General features: G+C 48.5%; 1 protein-coding gene across 1 annotated transcript; it reads left to right on the plus strand.

The window, feature by feature from the left end:
• Positions 1–726: 726 nt before the first annotated feature.
• On the plus strand, positions 727–13,296 carry MFNG (MFNG O-fucosylpeptide 3-beta-N-acetylglucosaminyltransferase). The gene is made up of 8 exons (XM_069856328.1): positions 727–1,666; positions 6,008–6,056; positions 6,544–6,646; positions 6,739–6,892; positions 7,356–7,441; positions 8,790–8,955; positions 9,511–9,596; positions 10,439–13,296. Exons 1-8 carry the CDS (start codon positions 1,319–1,321, stop codon positions 10,503–10,505), a joined length of 1,059 nt encoding a protein of 352 aa, XP_069712429.1. The 5' UTR covers positions 727–1,318; the 3' UTR covers positions 10,506–13,296.
• The last annotated feature ends 741 nt before the right edge of the window (positions 13,297–14,037 follow it).

The raw sequence follows: 14,037 nt of genomic DNA on the forward strand, positions 1-14,037 counted from the left end.
GCCTGGTCTGGTGGGAGGTGTCCCTGCCCATGTCAGGGGGGTTGGAACTGGATGATCTTCAAGATCCCTTCCAACCCAAACTATTCTATGATTCTATGATTCTTTGATATGGGAGACTCTGGGGCATGGTGGAGGGCGGCAGCAGGGGACACACAGTCCTGCTTTAGGGAGGCAGGGTGAGTTAAAGGGCAGGGGCAGCATTTCAGAGCAGTGCTCACAGGAAAAGCCTGGAACAGGAGGAATTCCTGGGGAAACATTGTTCTCCTCAGGAACAATACAAGACCCTGCACATTAACTTCACTGTGTCCACATCCGTGCCACCTTCCTCTCCTGGACAAGGCACTGAGGGGCATGGTTTAGTATTTGATAGGAATGGTTGGACTCAATGATCCGGTGGGTCTTTTCCAACCTGGTGATTCTATGATTCTATGATTCTATGACTCGATGATTCCCCCCTGCAAGAGCACAGGGCAGCACTGGTCGGGCTGGACTGCCACAGAGGAGTGGGAAAAAACAGTCAAGCAACAGGTTTGTCCTCCCAGATCAGTTGTTTGTCACCTCAGAGACGCCCCGGACCGGGTATTCCCCGGTGAGGCAAAACTCCCTCTCAAAGCCAGGGCTCCCCCTTCTCCATCCTCTTCCTCCCCCGGGGCTGGCGCTCCGCCCCGTGCCCGGAGGCGGGACCGGGGCTGACAAGGGACCAAGAGCAGCCTGCACAGAGGGAGCAGGTGGAGAGGCAGATCTGCTGCAGGCTGGACTCCCAGCCCCTTCCCTGCAGCCCGGCACCCGCTGCCCCTTCCCCGCAGCTCTGCGCCCTCTGCTCGCCTCTGCCCTGCAGCCCCTGGCTTGGATGTGCGGGCTGGTGTTTTCTGGGAAACTGATGGCTTCGGTCCAGACTCCTCGCTGATGGCTCTGATCTCCTTTGCTGTCCCCTCGATCCCCAGCCTGGGACCCTCGGCCTCTTCGTTAGGAGTGGCGATGCTCACTTTCCTCTTGGCAGGCTGTGCCACTCACCTGCCTGCCACTTCGGAGTATTTTTGCATCATGTGTCCGTGTCTTGCTGGGTCATTGAGCACGCTTGGTCTGTGAAAGTTCCCTCAGCTTCACTGATAACTTCTGGGGCTGCTGTCTCTTTGGCTTTCTGGTCTTCATCACCCCTATTCCTTGGCCAAATCCTATTCAGACATTGGTCTCAGCTAGTCTTGCCCCTTCAGCAAGAGAAGGCGTCGAGAAGAGCGCGCAGCTTCACATGAAAATATGGGCAGAGATTGCCCTTGTTTGATAGGATAGTGACTGCAGTGGGAACGGTTTGGGAGCCATGGGGCATCGGCTCATCCGTGGTCTCTCTGGAGCTGCAGTCTTCCTTGTCAGTGTGGCTCTCTTCTCTGTGCGGCACCGTGGGACCCTGGAAACAGCTCAGTATCCGGATCTCAGCAAGGGGATGTCAGAGAAGCCAGGGCAACGCCGCACGGTGAGTCCAGAAGATGCCACAGGAGGCACGGACAGGGGGCAGAAAGACCTGCAAGTCCATCCTCCGGAGGGATGCAGAACCAAGGAGAGCCTGACTCTTGGGGACATTTTCATAGCTGTGAAGACAACCAAGAGATTTCACCAGAGCAGGATGGAGCTGCTCCTGGACACGTGGATATCCCAGGCCAGAGAGCAGGTGAGCATGTTGATTTGCACTAGAAAGAGGTTACTTGGTAAATGGGCAAGTACAAGGTGTTGGTGGGGAGGGATAAAGGCCAAAGGAAGGGGAGGATGGGCACTGCAGTCCCACACAGTACTTAGACTTATTTTCCTTAATTCCAACTTATATTCACGTTGAAAGGGAGATACTACCCAGCACAGTGTTTCACCAGTTCATGGGAAAGTCAGACAGAGAGGAGGAAGAGTTTGTGTGGGTTCTTCCCATGAAGGCTGGGAGGACGTGTGCTCTTAGCAGGCATCACCTGCCTCTGACCTAAGCCTGACTCTTCAGCTTGAGGTGGAGGGCATTTAATTTCCTTGTTCTTATCCACTAACACCAGGGCCTCAAACTGCCCAAGCCATGCCAGTCTGAGAGCACAGACCATCGTGGCTCTGTATGAAACGGTGATTTTCTACCTCCTAGTGCCATGAGTTTGCTGGGTTTCGAGATGAGTGGCTTCCCTTGGCCCCTCATCAGGATGCCCACACTGTGCCTGGAAATGCTTGTCCTGGACGATGTGCAGCAGGCAGGAGAATGAGGCAGGAGGACCTTGAAGACCTCCTGGAGTGCTGGCAGCCCTGTTCACTCCCCAGCACACCAGCACAATCCATGCCCTGTTTTCTTAGAATCATAGAATCATAGAATCACCAGGTTGGAAAGGACCCACTGGATCATCGAGTCCAACCATTCCTATCAACCACTAAACCATGCCCCTCAACTAAACCATGCCCCTCTTGCGCAGATCCCCTCACATGTATGATTCTGAAGTGATGTAAGTGCATATTTGATTTTTTTAAATATTTTTTTTAACTGGGGTTCTCAGTTCTGGTATTTTTTTCCTTTGGTAAAGTGGAGTTTGGAGAGTTTCCTTCCAGTTAGAGGAACTGATGTTGATGGTGCTGTGCTTACTGGTGGGCAGAAGCTCTCCTGAGAGCCTGGGTACTTCTCTCCCTCACAGAGCTGCTTCTCAAGAAAGAAGAAACCCTGCGGCTGCCCCTAAGGAGTATTTTTTTTTACCTCTGCCTATGTATGATGGGTACCTAGAAGACAAATTCATTCCTCAGTGAGGAAGGGGGGTGGGGACAGAGGTATTGGGTAGGAGAGTGCTTGAAGCAAGGTTGGTTTTCCACTTCATGGTGCTGCAACTGTCTGGTCTTCTGCGGTCGTTACAGGAAGCCGTGTCCTATTTTGAGCGCGCTTCCTCTCCTGTTTGCGTGTCCCTCTCAGAATCTGAGATGCCCTGCTTCCTCCTCCTGATGCACTTCTCCTCTCTGCTCAACCTCAGCCCAGCAGCTTTTTGGAGAAAGTAAACCCACATGCTTGACCGCGCTGGCGTTAAGATATTGTGCCTGGGGCTTTTGCAGTGGGTTTTTGGAGACCAGCTCACTTTTTCCTCCTCATGCTTTGACAAATACGCACGTAGCCATTCCAGGAATTAGGTGGTAGTGCCCCATATTCATCTAACCCTCTGTTTGGCAGGCAAACAACGTCCAGACCTGGCAAGAGGTGCTGGTTTCCATGCTGATGCCAACAGAAAGCTTCACAGACTGAGTAGAAGAATAGGAAGGAAGGGTAGAGCAAGAGCGTCAGTCATTTTTAAACAGTGTTTTTTCATTGTTATCTAATTTTGTTGCAAGCTCAGTGTTTTCCTTCCCGCTCCCCAATTTTCCATGTTTTTCTTCTGCTTTTTTTTTACTGCCCCTTGAGGGCAGGGGAGTGGGGGTGGGAAGGGAGGTAGAGAGAAGTACATGAAAATCAAAAACCCTTTTTTAAAAAGTAAAATATACTGCTGCTGGAGGGTTTTTTGGAGGAGGGGGAAAGGGTTAGGTTTGAAAAATTTGCAGTATAGAAAACTTGCTTAGCAAAAAAAGGAGAGCTTTTAGCTTTTTTTTTTAGGATATTTAGTTGTTATTGGGCCAGGGATAAGGCACTGTAACATTATTAGGCCATTATTGAGTCTTTATGGAGAGGCGTAGGCTTTAAGAGCTAGTCTCAGAGAGATCCAGGTCTCAGAAGCCCTGATGTGTAGTCTTTCTCCTCCTAGGGCTGACCCACTGTCTTGCTGTCTCACTCACCCTCACTCATGGCTGGAGTTTGATTCAGTGGGTCCTTCTCTACAGGTGGCCAGCACATAAATTTTAGCAGCTGGCTGTGCTGCTGATGCCAAGCCTGGTTTCAGAGCTGATTACCTGCATGTTGTCCTCCTAGAGGGAGCAACCCAGACCTCGCAGGTCAGGCTTAGGTGACTGTAACAGGAGGCAGGAACAGCTGTGTTTTTCATGGCCAGAACAGACTGTACGGGAGCAAAATTAACAGTCCTTTATGTTGGACTTTGTCAGGGTAGGCAATAAGGGAGAGAGACATTTTCCCTGGAACTGCACTGTTGAAGCAGAAGAGAAGATATGCAGCTGGAGAGAAGTTATGCAGCAGGCGGGAGATAGGGAACCTCTTGGTAATTGATCCACAGCAAGCTTTCCAGTGGAGCTTGGTGTGGAAGTCATTTCAGCAAAAGGGCTTTTCCTCAGAAAAGGTTTCATCTAAACAGAAGTGTTGGTTTTGATGACTATTTAGGCTGACAGCATCTTGGAGTGGCTTATATTCTTGGCCACAGTAATATTGATGGAGATAAGTCTAAGTTTCTGGCCTGAAATGGCATTTAGTTTGGTAACGTAAACTAATTCTAGCACCTCCCCTCCTTTCAAAAACCACACTTCTCCTTCAAGACAGAACCAGGGTACATACTTTAACATGCCTGGAGTGCTTGTAGCCAGGTATGCCATGGAGATCAGAGTTTGGAAGAGACAGAAAAATCAGATTTGCTTATTCGTCAAACTCATAGCCCTCTTTTTCCATTTATTTTGGACAATCTGGTGTTCCCCATGGTGACAATATTCCTTCATTCCTGGGTTCCCACAGAAACATGTTGGGTGTCTGTAAAAAAACATTTCCCACCTTGCATCAAGAGGAAAGTGAGAACTTTAGAATATTTTCACAAGTAGAAAATCTGTGAAAAGATGCAGATTCCTATTTTAAATTAGATATAAGCATCATTAGATATGATTTATTAGACACATGATTTCTAGTCAGTTTTATATCTGTAAGCAAGTCATTTCCAGCACCAGTGTCTCTGGGTTTTGGTTTTTTTTTTGAAAATGTGAGAAAGTTTCAGTGCTTTCAGAATTTTTTTTCTTAAGACAAAATATTTGTCATAGTGGAAATTTCTGGCTCTGACATGCTGCCCAGGGAAATCCCATGGCACTGATAATTCCTGCCTTGCCTGAAGGTTGTGATACAGTCCCCTGACCCAGAGTGACTCCTTTACCTGAGAGTTAGCTAACTGCTTCTTGTCCCGTGATCACCTTGAAAGTGTTCTTAACCTAGAGACCTTACCGGTGAGATGGGGTAGGAACAGGTGCGTTGCTGCAGCTCGGCTGTTGGAGGCTAATTTGCCAAGTCCACATACATTTTGAGATCATGAAACCATCATGCTGTCTCTGCTTGAGCCAGGTGTTCTCCGAGGGTTCTTCATTGCCCGGCTTTCATGTGCAGAACATTTCTCTTGCCATGTTCTCCTGATGGGGGCATGTCTCTCGGATGCTGGGTGGGTGTGGAGAGAAGTAGAGACTCTCATCTCCTTGTCAGACCCTTTGGGAGCAGTGACAGCTTCTGGAGCTGTTGTCTGCCTGCCTTATCCCCTTTGTCCCTTCCCAGGTGCTTCGTTTAACCAGCCTGTAGGCAGCTGGTGGAGAGACTGTTTATGGCTCGTGACTCCTTTTTTATTTCATGAAAGCTCATTTTCTGCCTGAGGAAAGCTTTTCTCCACCAACCCTGATCCCCGTCTGGCCCTGGAAAGGGGGAGATATGCCACATAATGGCAGTGAGGGGGATTAAAGAGGCCTGGGGGTGGAGGAGAAGAAGGAGGAGGCGGGAAGCTGCAGGGGGCTGTGCACACTTAACACACAAACAGATGTTCTCCTTTTAACCCAAGCTTTCAACCATGGTGCTTTCATTTTTCTACCACTGACACTTAAGCCAGATCTCCTTCAACCCCTCAGTCTGTGTCATGGATCTCTCTCTCCTGTTCCCAAGGTGTTGGGGAGGATAAATAAAGCCACGCAAGCGCTGAAGCTGGTGCATGTGGGACTGGGAGTGCGGCCGGCCCTCTGCTCATCTGGCATCTGGGAGGGGGCCGTGGCAGCACGGGAGGTAGTGAAGTGACCACAGTAAGCGAGTCCAGTTGCAGGGAGGACAGAGTGGGTGGCCAGGAGCAGCACCAGCCTCAGCCCGGAGAGTAACCTCCTTTCCTCATTTCCCCAGACTTATGTCTTCACCGACGAAGAGGATGAAGCCCTGAGAAGGAGAATGGGTAACGATCTGTCCTATAAAACCACCTTTCCCTCCCTGCCTTCAGCCTCTGAACTGTCATGGCTTCAGGAGGGGTTCTGGCATCCACAAAGCACCCGAGTGATGATATTTTCTAGTTCACTTACCCCAAGGCAGACTGTTACTTACAAGCAGAGTGTCATCTGCTTTAAAGTATCTATGGGAGGAAGCCACGTGGCGCAAGCAGCCCAAGAGGGCCCCTTCAGCCTCTGCACCCTGGCTGGCAGCGGGCAGGATGGAAGTGCAGTTGACAGGTGTCCTAGCTTTGGCAAAGATGTTTGGCTTTCTCCAGGTGTCATCTCCTGGTAGGGGGAAAGACGGAGCCCCCATCACTGAAGGCTTGAATGCCTGTCTAAGGGGTGCTTTGAGGAGTCTGGCTGTGAATCAACCGCTTCCCTCTGGCCCAGAGTCCTCCCCATGACTGCGTGAAGCAGACAAGACCCAGGCTACAGCCTCCTCTCTCCTGGCAGGTGATCATGCGATCTTCACCAACTGCTCTGCTGAGCACAGCCACCCAGCCCTCTCCTGCAAGATGGCTGCAGAATTTGATGCCTTCCTGGCCAGTGGCAGGAGGTGAGGCAGGGTTGTGATGAGGGGACCCCTGAAAGCAAGAGACACCTTCCTTACCGCAAATCTTTTGTATCTTCGTTCCCATCTCCCCCCAGCTGGTTTTGCCATTTGGATGATGACAACTACTTGAACCCTCATGCCCTCCTGAAGCTCTTGTCCTCCTACTCTGCATCGTGGGACATTTACCTGGGAAAACCCAGCCTGAACCGACCCATCCGGGCCTCAGAAACACTGCCAAACAACCAGACGGTACAGCCTGTGGTGGTGGGGCCAATGGATTGTATTTATTGCTCTGACTTACTGGCTGTAGATGTATCGCAATGAGAGACAGGTCCAAAGAGCAACAGGCAACAGCTGAAAACTTGCTGGTCTTGCCTGAACATGGCTGTAGGTGTTGATTCAATCTGATGTGTGAAGGTCCCACATCCATGTTGCTGCTGCACCTTTGGCTACCTGCCTGCCAGGAGATAAGCCTGCCTTGGGCAGCCCACCTGCTGTTGCCAGCAGGAACTTGGCCACTCCAAATACAAGGCGGTCAAAATCCATGCTGCACTGATGGCAAGTCCTTCTTCTGTGCAGCAGTGAGGATTCTGGGGTGACAATAGGGCTGTGCTTATCCTGGCATCAAAGCTGGATTTCCAGCATTCCCATCTCAGGGAGTATGGTATTGTCTGAGCTTCTGCCATTGATTTTCTCTGATGTTTCTCTCCAGAAATCTGTGCGCTTCTGGTTTGCCACAGGAGGGGCTGGGTTCTGCATCAGCCACAAGCTGGCAAGCAAGATGGTGCCATGGGCCAGGTGAGCCATGGATATATGAACCTTTGGGGATGAGGAACATGAACACATATCTATTCCTGGCAGCGTCAGGTCTGGGTTTTTGTATGAGGTGTTTGCAAGGACGTTTGCAAGGATGCAGTGCTACGTGCTATACATCTGCAAGCATGTGGGACTGGAGGAAGGATGTAGTGGGTGGGTCTGCCACCTGATTAAAAAGATGCAAGAGCAGCATTTCAGCAAACGTGGTCGTGGGATGACATACTGCCTCCTCCCCAACTCCTTTCTGCTTTTGGTTATTTCCCCCACGCTCCTTACCATCCTTTTCAGCTTCCTCTGACTCTTTTCCTAAGTGCTTTCCTTCTCTGCTTATGCTCTCCCCTCAATCTGCCTCTTTCCAACCTCCTGTACCTCCCTCCTGAGCTTATTTTCCATTCCCTAACTCCAACTCTCTCCAGCTTCTTACAGTGGCCACTGTCATTTCTTCAGTTTAGTACATGGAGAGCAGATATAGGTCCTGGGGTCTTGTGTTAACTCATCCTTCAAGAAGATGATGTTTTCTAGGATTGTATCACAGGCTACATGTACATACACTGATAGACAATGGCTGTGCTAGCCTTAACCAGATCTGTGCATACCCAGAAAAACTGAGCTGATTGACACCAGGTGGCTGGTTTGGGTTAAGACCATATTATGTGTTTTATGGTAGACTCAGACAGAGGAATGATCTGTGATCTAGAGGAAAATGGAAGTGGCCTGGATAGATAACACCTAACCTGATATAAAGTCTGCCACTACTGTGTTAAAATGCTTAAAAGACATGTGAACTAGCTGAGGGGTGTTGTAGTAGATAGTGCTTCATGCTGTGTGGCTGCTTCTAGTTACAGAAGCCTTAAAATAGTGTTTAGCCTGTCATCAAAGGATACCCAAGTGTGTGGCGTTACATTACAGTGGAGCCATGGATAGCTTATTGAAGCCACAAGAGACTGTCCTGTTTCTTCTTCCTCCTGGTCCTTGCCTTGTGATCCCACTGTTTCTATTGTGCTGGCTTGTCTGACTCGCACGGACCCGGTGCCAGTCACCTAACAGGAGGAAAAGTGATTTGGCACTGTCTGCCAGCTCTCTGCATCAGCTCAGAGAGGAGCTGGATACATAGCAGGGATAGCACCTGACAGTTGGTGGGACAGCATGGATGGGGGTGGTCAAAGAGCAAACACATTCCCAGATTTTTACATATGGAATTCAGGGATTTCTTGCCTAGTTCCAAGATTAACTGTTTTTCAGTTAAGACCTTCATTTATCTTCCACCCAAATGGATGCCTATATCCTCCACAACCCTCTTCCTAACCCACGCAGCCTTACTCTCTTCCAGTGGTAGGAACTTCCTGAGCACTTCTGAACTCATCCGCCTGCCGGATGACTGCACCGTGGGTTACATCATTGAGTGCAAAGTCGGCGGGCAGCTGCTGCCCAGTGCGCTCTTCCACTCCCACCTGGAGAACCTGCAGCTCATCCCCCTCTCTCGGCTCTCTCAGCAGGTAAGGAGGGGAAATGGAGCAAGAGAGGGGGCATGAGGAAGGAAAAGTGGAGGGGAGCTTACAGGCACATTGCTGCATTGGTGGGACTGATGTGGATTGGATCAATCATCTGCTCTTTTGGGAAGGCTTTCCTGACAAATGCTTCTTTGAAATAAGGAACAGATGTTGCCTGCAGCACAGATGCCAGTCACAGTGCCCCTGGAGTCAGTGTTGGCGAGCACATGTACAAGGAGTGATGGGAGGATTGAAGGCATCCCTGGGGGAACTTGACACAAGGACAAACAGGAATGGTGGTTGACTGGGGAAAGGTCTTTGACGTGGAACCAAGTCTGCCTTATGTGGGGAGAGAACAAAGGGTGTAGGAAGCTTGGAGAGGCAAAGGACTAGCATGGTGGACCATCTTGTGATGGAAGACAAACAAGATGTGGAAGGGAAGGCAGGGGCCAAGCTAGTAGGGAAGGAACCAGAATGGAAGCTTCTGTCACCTAAAGCAAGTTCCTTGCTTCTGAACTCACCTCATCCTTCCTGTTCCTTTTTAAACATCCCTTGTTGCAGGTCACCCTCAGCTATGGTGTCTTTGAGAACAAGCTCAATGTTATTGAACTCAGTGGCCCCTTTTCACCCCAAGAGGATCCCTCAAGGTATGAGGCATGAGTGCTCTGGGTGTTGCTGTGGTATGAGCGCTCAGAAAACAGGATGGAAGGGGAAGGCAGCCAAATGGGGTGCAGGAGGTCTAGAGTGAGGGACAGAAACCTTGCAGTCACAGGGCTTATTGGGTGAGGGGCACACCAGCATAAAGCTGTTGGTGGATGCTTACGAACTTTGCAAACCTTTTTTGGAAGAGTGGGAAAAAAAGGTGTATCAGAACGTTTTATTTGGACAATGAGAGCCAGTGTTGCCATTTTTTTTCACATTTTGAGACTGAACAAGTTAACCTCTTACCTCTGGGACAGGAACTAAATGTTCTCTTAAGCTCAGGAGAGGAAATTCTGCTTTTTCATTTTGTGTTTTGCTGAGAAAACTGGAGGGAAAAAAGAAAAAGGTTCACTCCAGGCTGACTGCAAACAAAAGTGTTCTTTGATTTACCTTCTCTGCTTTGAGTGAACAAACCTCAAGTTGTTATTTGCAGAGCATGGGTAGGAAGCTCCTGGCTGGAGGTAGCAGATGTGGGAAGCAGCTAGGCGATGAAAAGAGCATCAACAGAACTATGTAGCAGGGGCTGGTGCAGAGCCCATCTCTCTGCTTGTGATCAGGATAAGCCATGGTCTTGTGCTACCTGGACAGAGCAGGATTCAGGTGTTGGAGGGAGGTTCAGCCGCTTAGATTTGCTTAGAAAAGACATCTTGAGTTGAACAACCAGTCCTGGAGCTCTGTAATGCAGGGTGGCTGCCTGATGTGGGATGGGAAATGAGAGAGGTCTTCCATTTTCCAGCTGCGTGCTGGTGTAAAAACTGCCACCTGACCTTTGCTTTCTTCCCAGCAGGTTTCGATCGCTCCACTGCCATCTCTACCCTGACACCTCCTGGTGTGTGCAGGCTGTTAGCTGGTGATGCCTCAGCCTCAGCTGCAGAGTGTCTTGGTGACATCCATTCCTCTTGTGCACATAGGGGGTGGGACACCGAAGAAGCTTGGTACTCCCAATTTCCCCTTTTCTGTGGTGGTCTTGGAGCTTGTGTGATGGCTCTTTTCATCCTTGTTGAATACTGGTGACACAGGACAAGAGGCCAGATCTGTCCCAAAGATGGATAACATGGACTGGACACATGGATGGGCTTCCTATCTGTACTGGGGTACATGCAAAAGATTGGAGCAGTATATCTTCCTGAGCAGATCAAGGACTGGGTGATGATTGCTGAGCATCTGGGTAGAGATGGCAACCAGCTGCTGTTACTTTCTGTGGATTTATCTCACTGGACTAGAAAGGCCCTGGGTATGGGTAATCAGTGCCCGTCTGAGGATGGCTGAGAATGTGTCATGGCTCCAGCCTCTCTGAGCAGACCCTCTTCCTTCATATTTGCCTGTGCTTTCCCCACTGCCCACCCTTCCCAGCCACAGCCCTTTGGCTGAGTCTCTGCCTGGTCAAGGTCCATTGGAATGGAAAAAGGGACCATTTCTGTGTGGGAAAAGGATGGAATTTGCCTGGCAGAGCAGAGATGGGCAAGAAGTACAAAGAGTCCCCCTCTCTGCCCGGACAAAAGAGTGGGTGTGGGGTAGGGGAGTCAGAAGGAGACAGACTGACAGGAGGATGGTTCCTGCACTGAACATTGAAGGCTTGATCATGTATGGTTTTGCATTATTGCTTTCTTTTTACCTTCTTCATATGGGGTCAGGATAATCTCTCGCTCTAATTACTAACCTGTCGTCTGAGATTAGACTCCAACTCCTACCTGTGAGAGAGGAGACATAAAGGATTAGGACTGGCTGAAAGAGAGGAGAAAGAAAGAAATGGAGAAGGAGTGCTCAGGAGGGGATTAGAGGTTATGGCTTTATAATCTTCTCTGTGCCCTGGCCAAAAAAATTAAGTCATGAAGGAATGGAAACAGCAAGGCAAAGAGCTTTTTATCTCTGTGTTTCTTTCCTCCAGATGCTGAGAGCAGCTTTCTGCCTTCCTGCTGTCCCTACTGAGTGCAACAGGGGGAAGGAGCAGGCCCAAATAAGTTACAGGCTTTCTGGCAGATTTGTGGGGTACAGAGCCTGGCATTAAAGGTGGGCAATTCTGCTTGCAGGGGAGTGAACCTTGGCACAATTTTGGCACATGGATAAACAGCTGGGGAAAAGCGTTGCAGGGAAGGCTGGAAGGCAAAGAAACTGGTTTAAATGACAGGTGCCGCCACAAACAGGTATTTCTCATTAAAAAGCCTTTTGAAACAAACTGCTGAGATCTGTGAAAGATTCCTGTAATCTCCAGATGAAAGGACAAATGCCCTTTCTCTGAAGAGCTGCTCAGCTTTGATGCTGCTGATGTGACTAAGCCTGCTGTTGGTGGGCTGGAAGGGCCAAGGGTGACTATCAGCATACCTCTACCATTTTGAAAGCTGGCCACCCTGTCGCCTCCTCCCACCCACCTAAGCCCCAGCATCTCCTACACAGCAGACAAAAGATTTAAAGGAAAGGCATCAGAAAGACCTTCCACCTCTGCAAAGGGAGATCTAGAAATGAACGAGCACTTTAATTTCTGGAGAAGCAGAATGTGGGAGCCTGTAGAGCTGTGTTCCAGCCTGGTCAGTCTTACCAGCATTTAAACCAGCTTGAGAAGCAGCAGAGAGCTCTGCCTTCTTCTCTTGCACGACATGCCCTATAACTAGAAATACATCCTAAGCAGGGACAGGGGCTAGCTGATGCCAATAGTCATTGCTTGAGCCAAGCAAAGCACTTGTCTTGCACAGTTACACAACCTAGGAACTGTGTGGCTAACAACAGAGGGTCCCAACTACTGGAAGGCAGGTGTGGCATAAAGAACTCCTTCCCCATAGGGCAAATGATTTGGTTTGAACTTGACCATAAGATGAAAAACGCTTCCCTGAGAAGTGAGAGTCTTCAAGAGAAATGTACATTACCTGGATATCTTCTTATTTTCCTGTTCAAACTCTTAGCTGTGGTGTTAATTGAGTCTTTGAGCTGATCTTATCTGTAGATGTTCTGGTGACAATCAAACCAAAATGTGATTCATGTGCCCCGAGAAGGAGAAGAAACTGATAGAGTCTCCCTTCCCTGGGGAAAAGCAAGGCAGAGAAGCTGGAAGCCTGCTTTGGATCCTGTCCTCAGCTGGTCTGAAATGGCCTGGTGCGTTTTGCATGGCTGAAAATCAGATGTTAAACTGGTTGAATCCTTGAGTGGCTGCATGGGGACTGGTTTAAGACTGGGTTTTGTTGCTGGAGCAGTTAATTGCCACTTCTGTGGAAAATGTCTTATCTCATAAGGAAACTGAGAACAGATGAGAAGATGTCTGGGGCAGGGCATCTCTTGGGCTGTAGAGATGAATGACAGAAAAATCTTGTTACGCCTGTGACGACAATGCGCTGGAAAGAAAATAGCTTCTCAGAGTCGACAAAAGAAACCAGGTTTTCACTAAGAACAGAGAGACAGCTTAAGGGGACATTCACCACATGAAATCTGATCAATGTTAAAACCTGAGTTAAAATTAGTTTCAGGAATGGTTCCTGCCCCTGGGGCTTGCTGTCAGATGTTGTGGTTTTACAGTCTCATTTTCCTAGTTTATTAAAATGTTTAGCTGCTTGGGAAAATGAGAAACAATCTCACGTGAAGCTTTTCAGAAGAGTGGCTTTTTTTATTCTCCTTCATGATTTTCTAATGTAACTGTTAAAAGTTTTTGGAAAGGTTCCACTGGGTCTATGATTTTTTTTTATCTTTCTCTTTTTCCTTTTTTTTATATTTATTTCTCCTTCTCTCTCTTACATCCCCTTTTCTTATTTCAGGAAAAGAAACCCTATCCCAAGAATAAAGGGGGATGAAGGCATGGTAGTTTTATTTTACTGGGAAAAATGAGGTCAAAGTCAAAGGTGTTGGCATGATCCTGCTGTTGTACAACATGAAGTGTAGTTCAAGGTTTCATGGAGAGAGACCTCCGCCTGCCCAACACCATAGCAACCAGCACTATTAATGATGTTTAAGCTGTATACTGAAGATTGAAAAAAAAGGAGAGGGAGGGGAAAGAAAGCAGTTAGAGTATTTGAAATGTAAAGTATTAAGTGAGGCTTTCATGTTAACAATATCATTTCTTCACTTTCCTCTTAGCTGTAAAGAATTTTTATAAGGAAACCACTATTTGACAGTGCAAAAAATGCTAATGACTCTCCTTTCTTTAGGGGGAAAAGAGAAGTTAGTTGAAATAGGTGGGAAATTGCAGTTGTTGCTAAAAGCTTGAAGGGGAGAGAGAAGAATAGCAACGCTAGGCAATGCTTCTGTCTCTGGTGCCAACTCCTCTTAACAGCTCTGCTGCTGAAGAAAATAGATTTCTAAACCACTATGTGATTTACCCAACTTGTACTCATATCAGAGGCTTCAGTTCTCTCCCTAGCACTCTTGCTAAAGATGGAGCCCTCAAAAGATGAGCAGTTTATT

This window comes from Phaenicophaeus curvirostris, chromosome 1, assembly GCF_032191515.1.
Source record: "Phaenicophaeus curvirostris isolate KB17595 chromosome 1, BPBGC_Pcur_1.0, whole genome shotgun sequence".
NCBI lineage: Eukaryota > Metazoa > Chordata > Aves > Cuculiformes > Cuculidae > Phaenicophaeus > Phaenicophaeus curvirostris.

Bases quoted from the DNA above. Each gene is read 5' to 3' on its own strand.
- MFNG (XM_069856328.1), top strand. From the start codon at position 1,319: ATGGGGCATCGGCTCATCCGTGGTCTCTCTGGAGCTGCAGTCTTCCTT. The intron at 1,667-6,007 runs GTGAGCATGTTG...TCATTTCCCCAG, and splicing joins TATCCCAGGCCAGAGAGCAG to ACTTATGTCTTCACCGACGA. The intron at 6,647-6,738 runs GTGAGGCAGGGT...ATCTCCCCCCAG, and splicing joins TTCCTGGCCAGTGGCAGGAG to CTGGTTTTGCCATTTGGATG.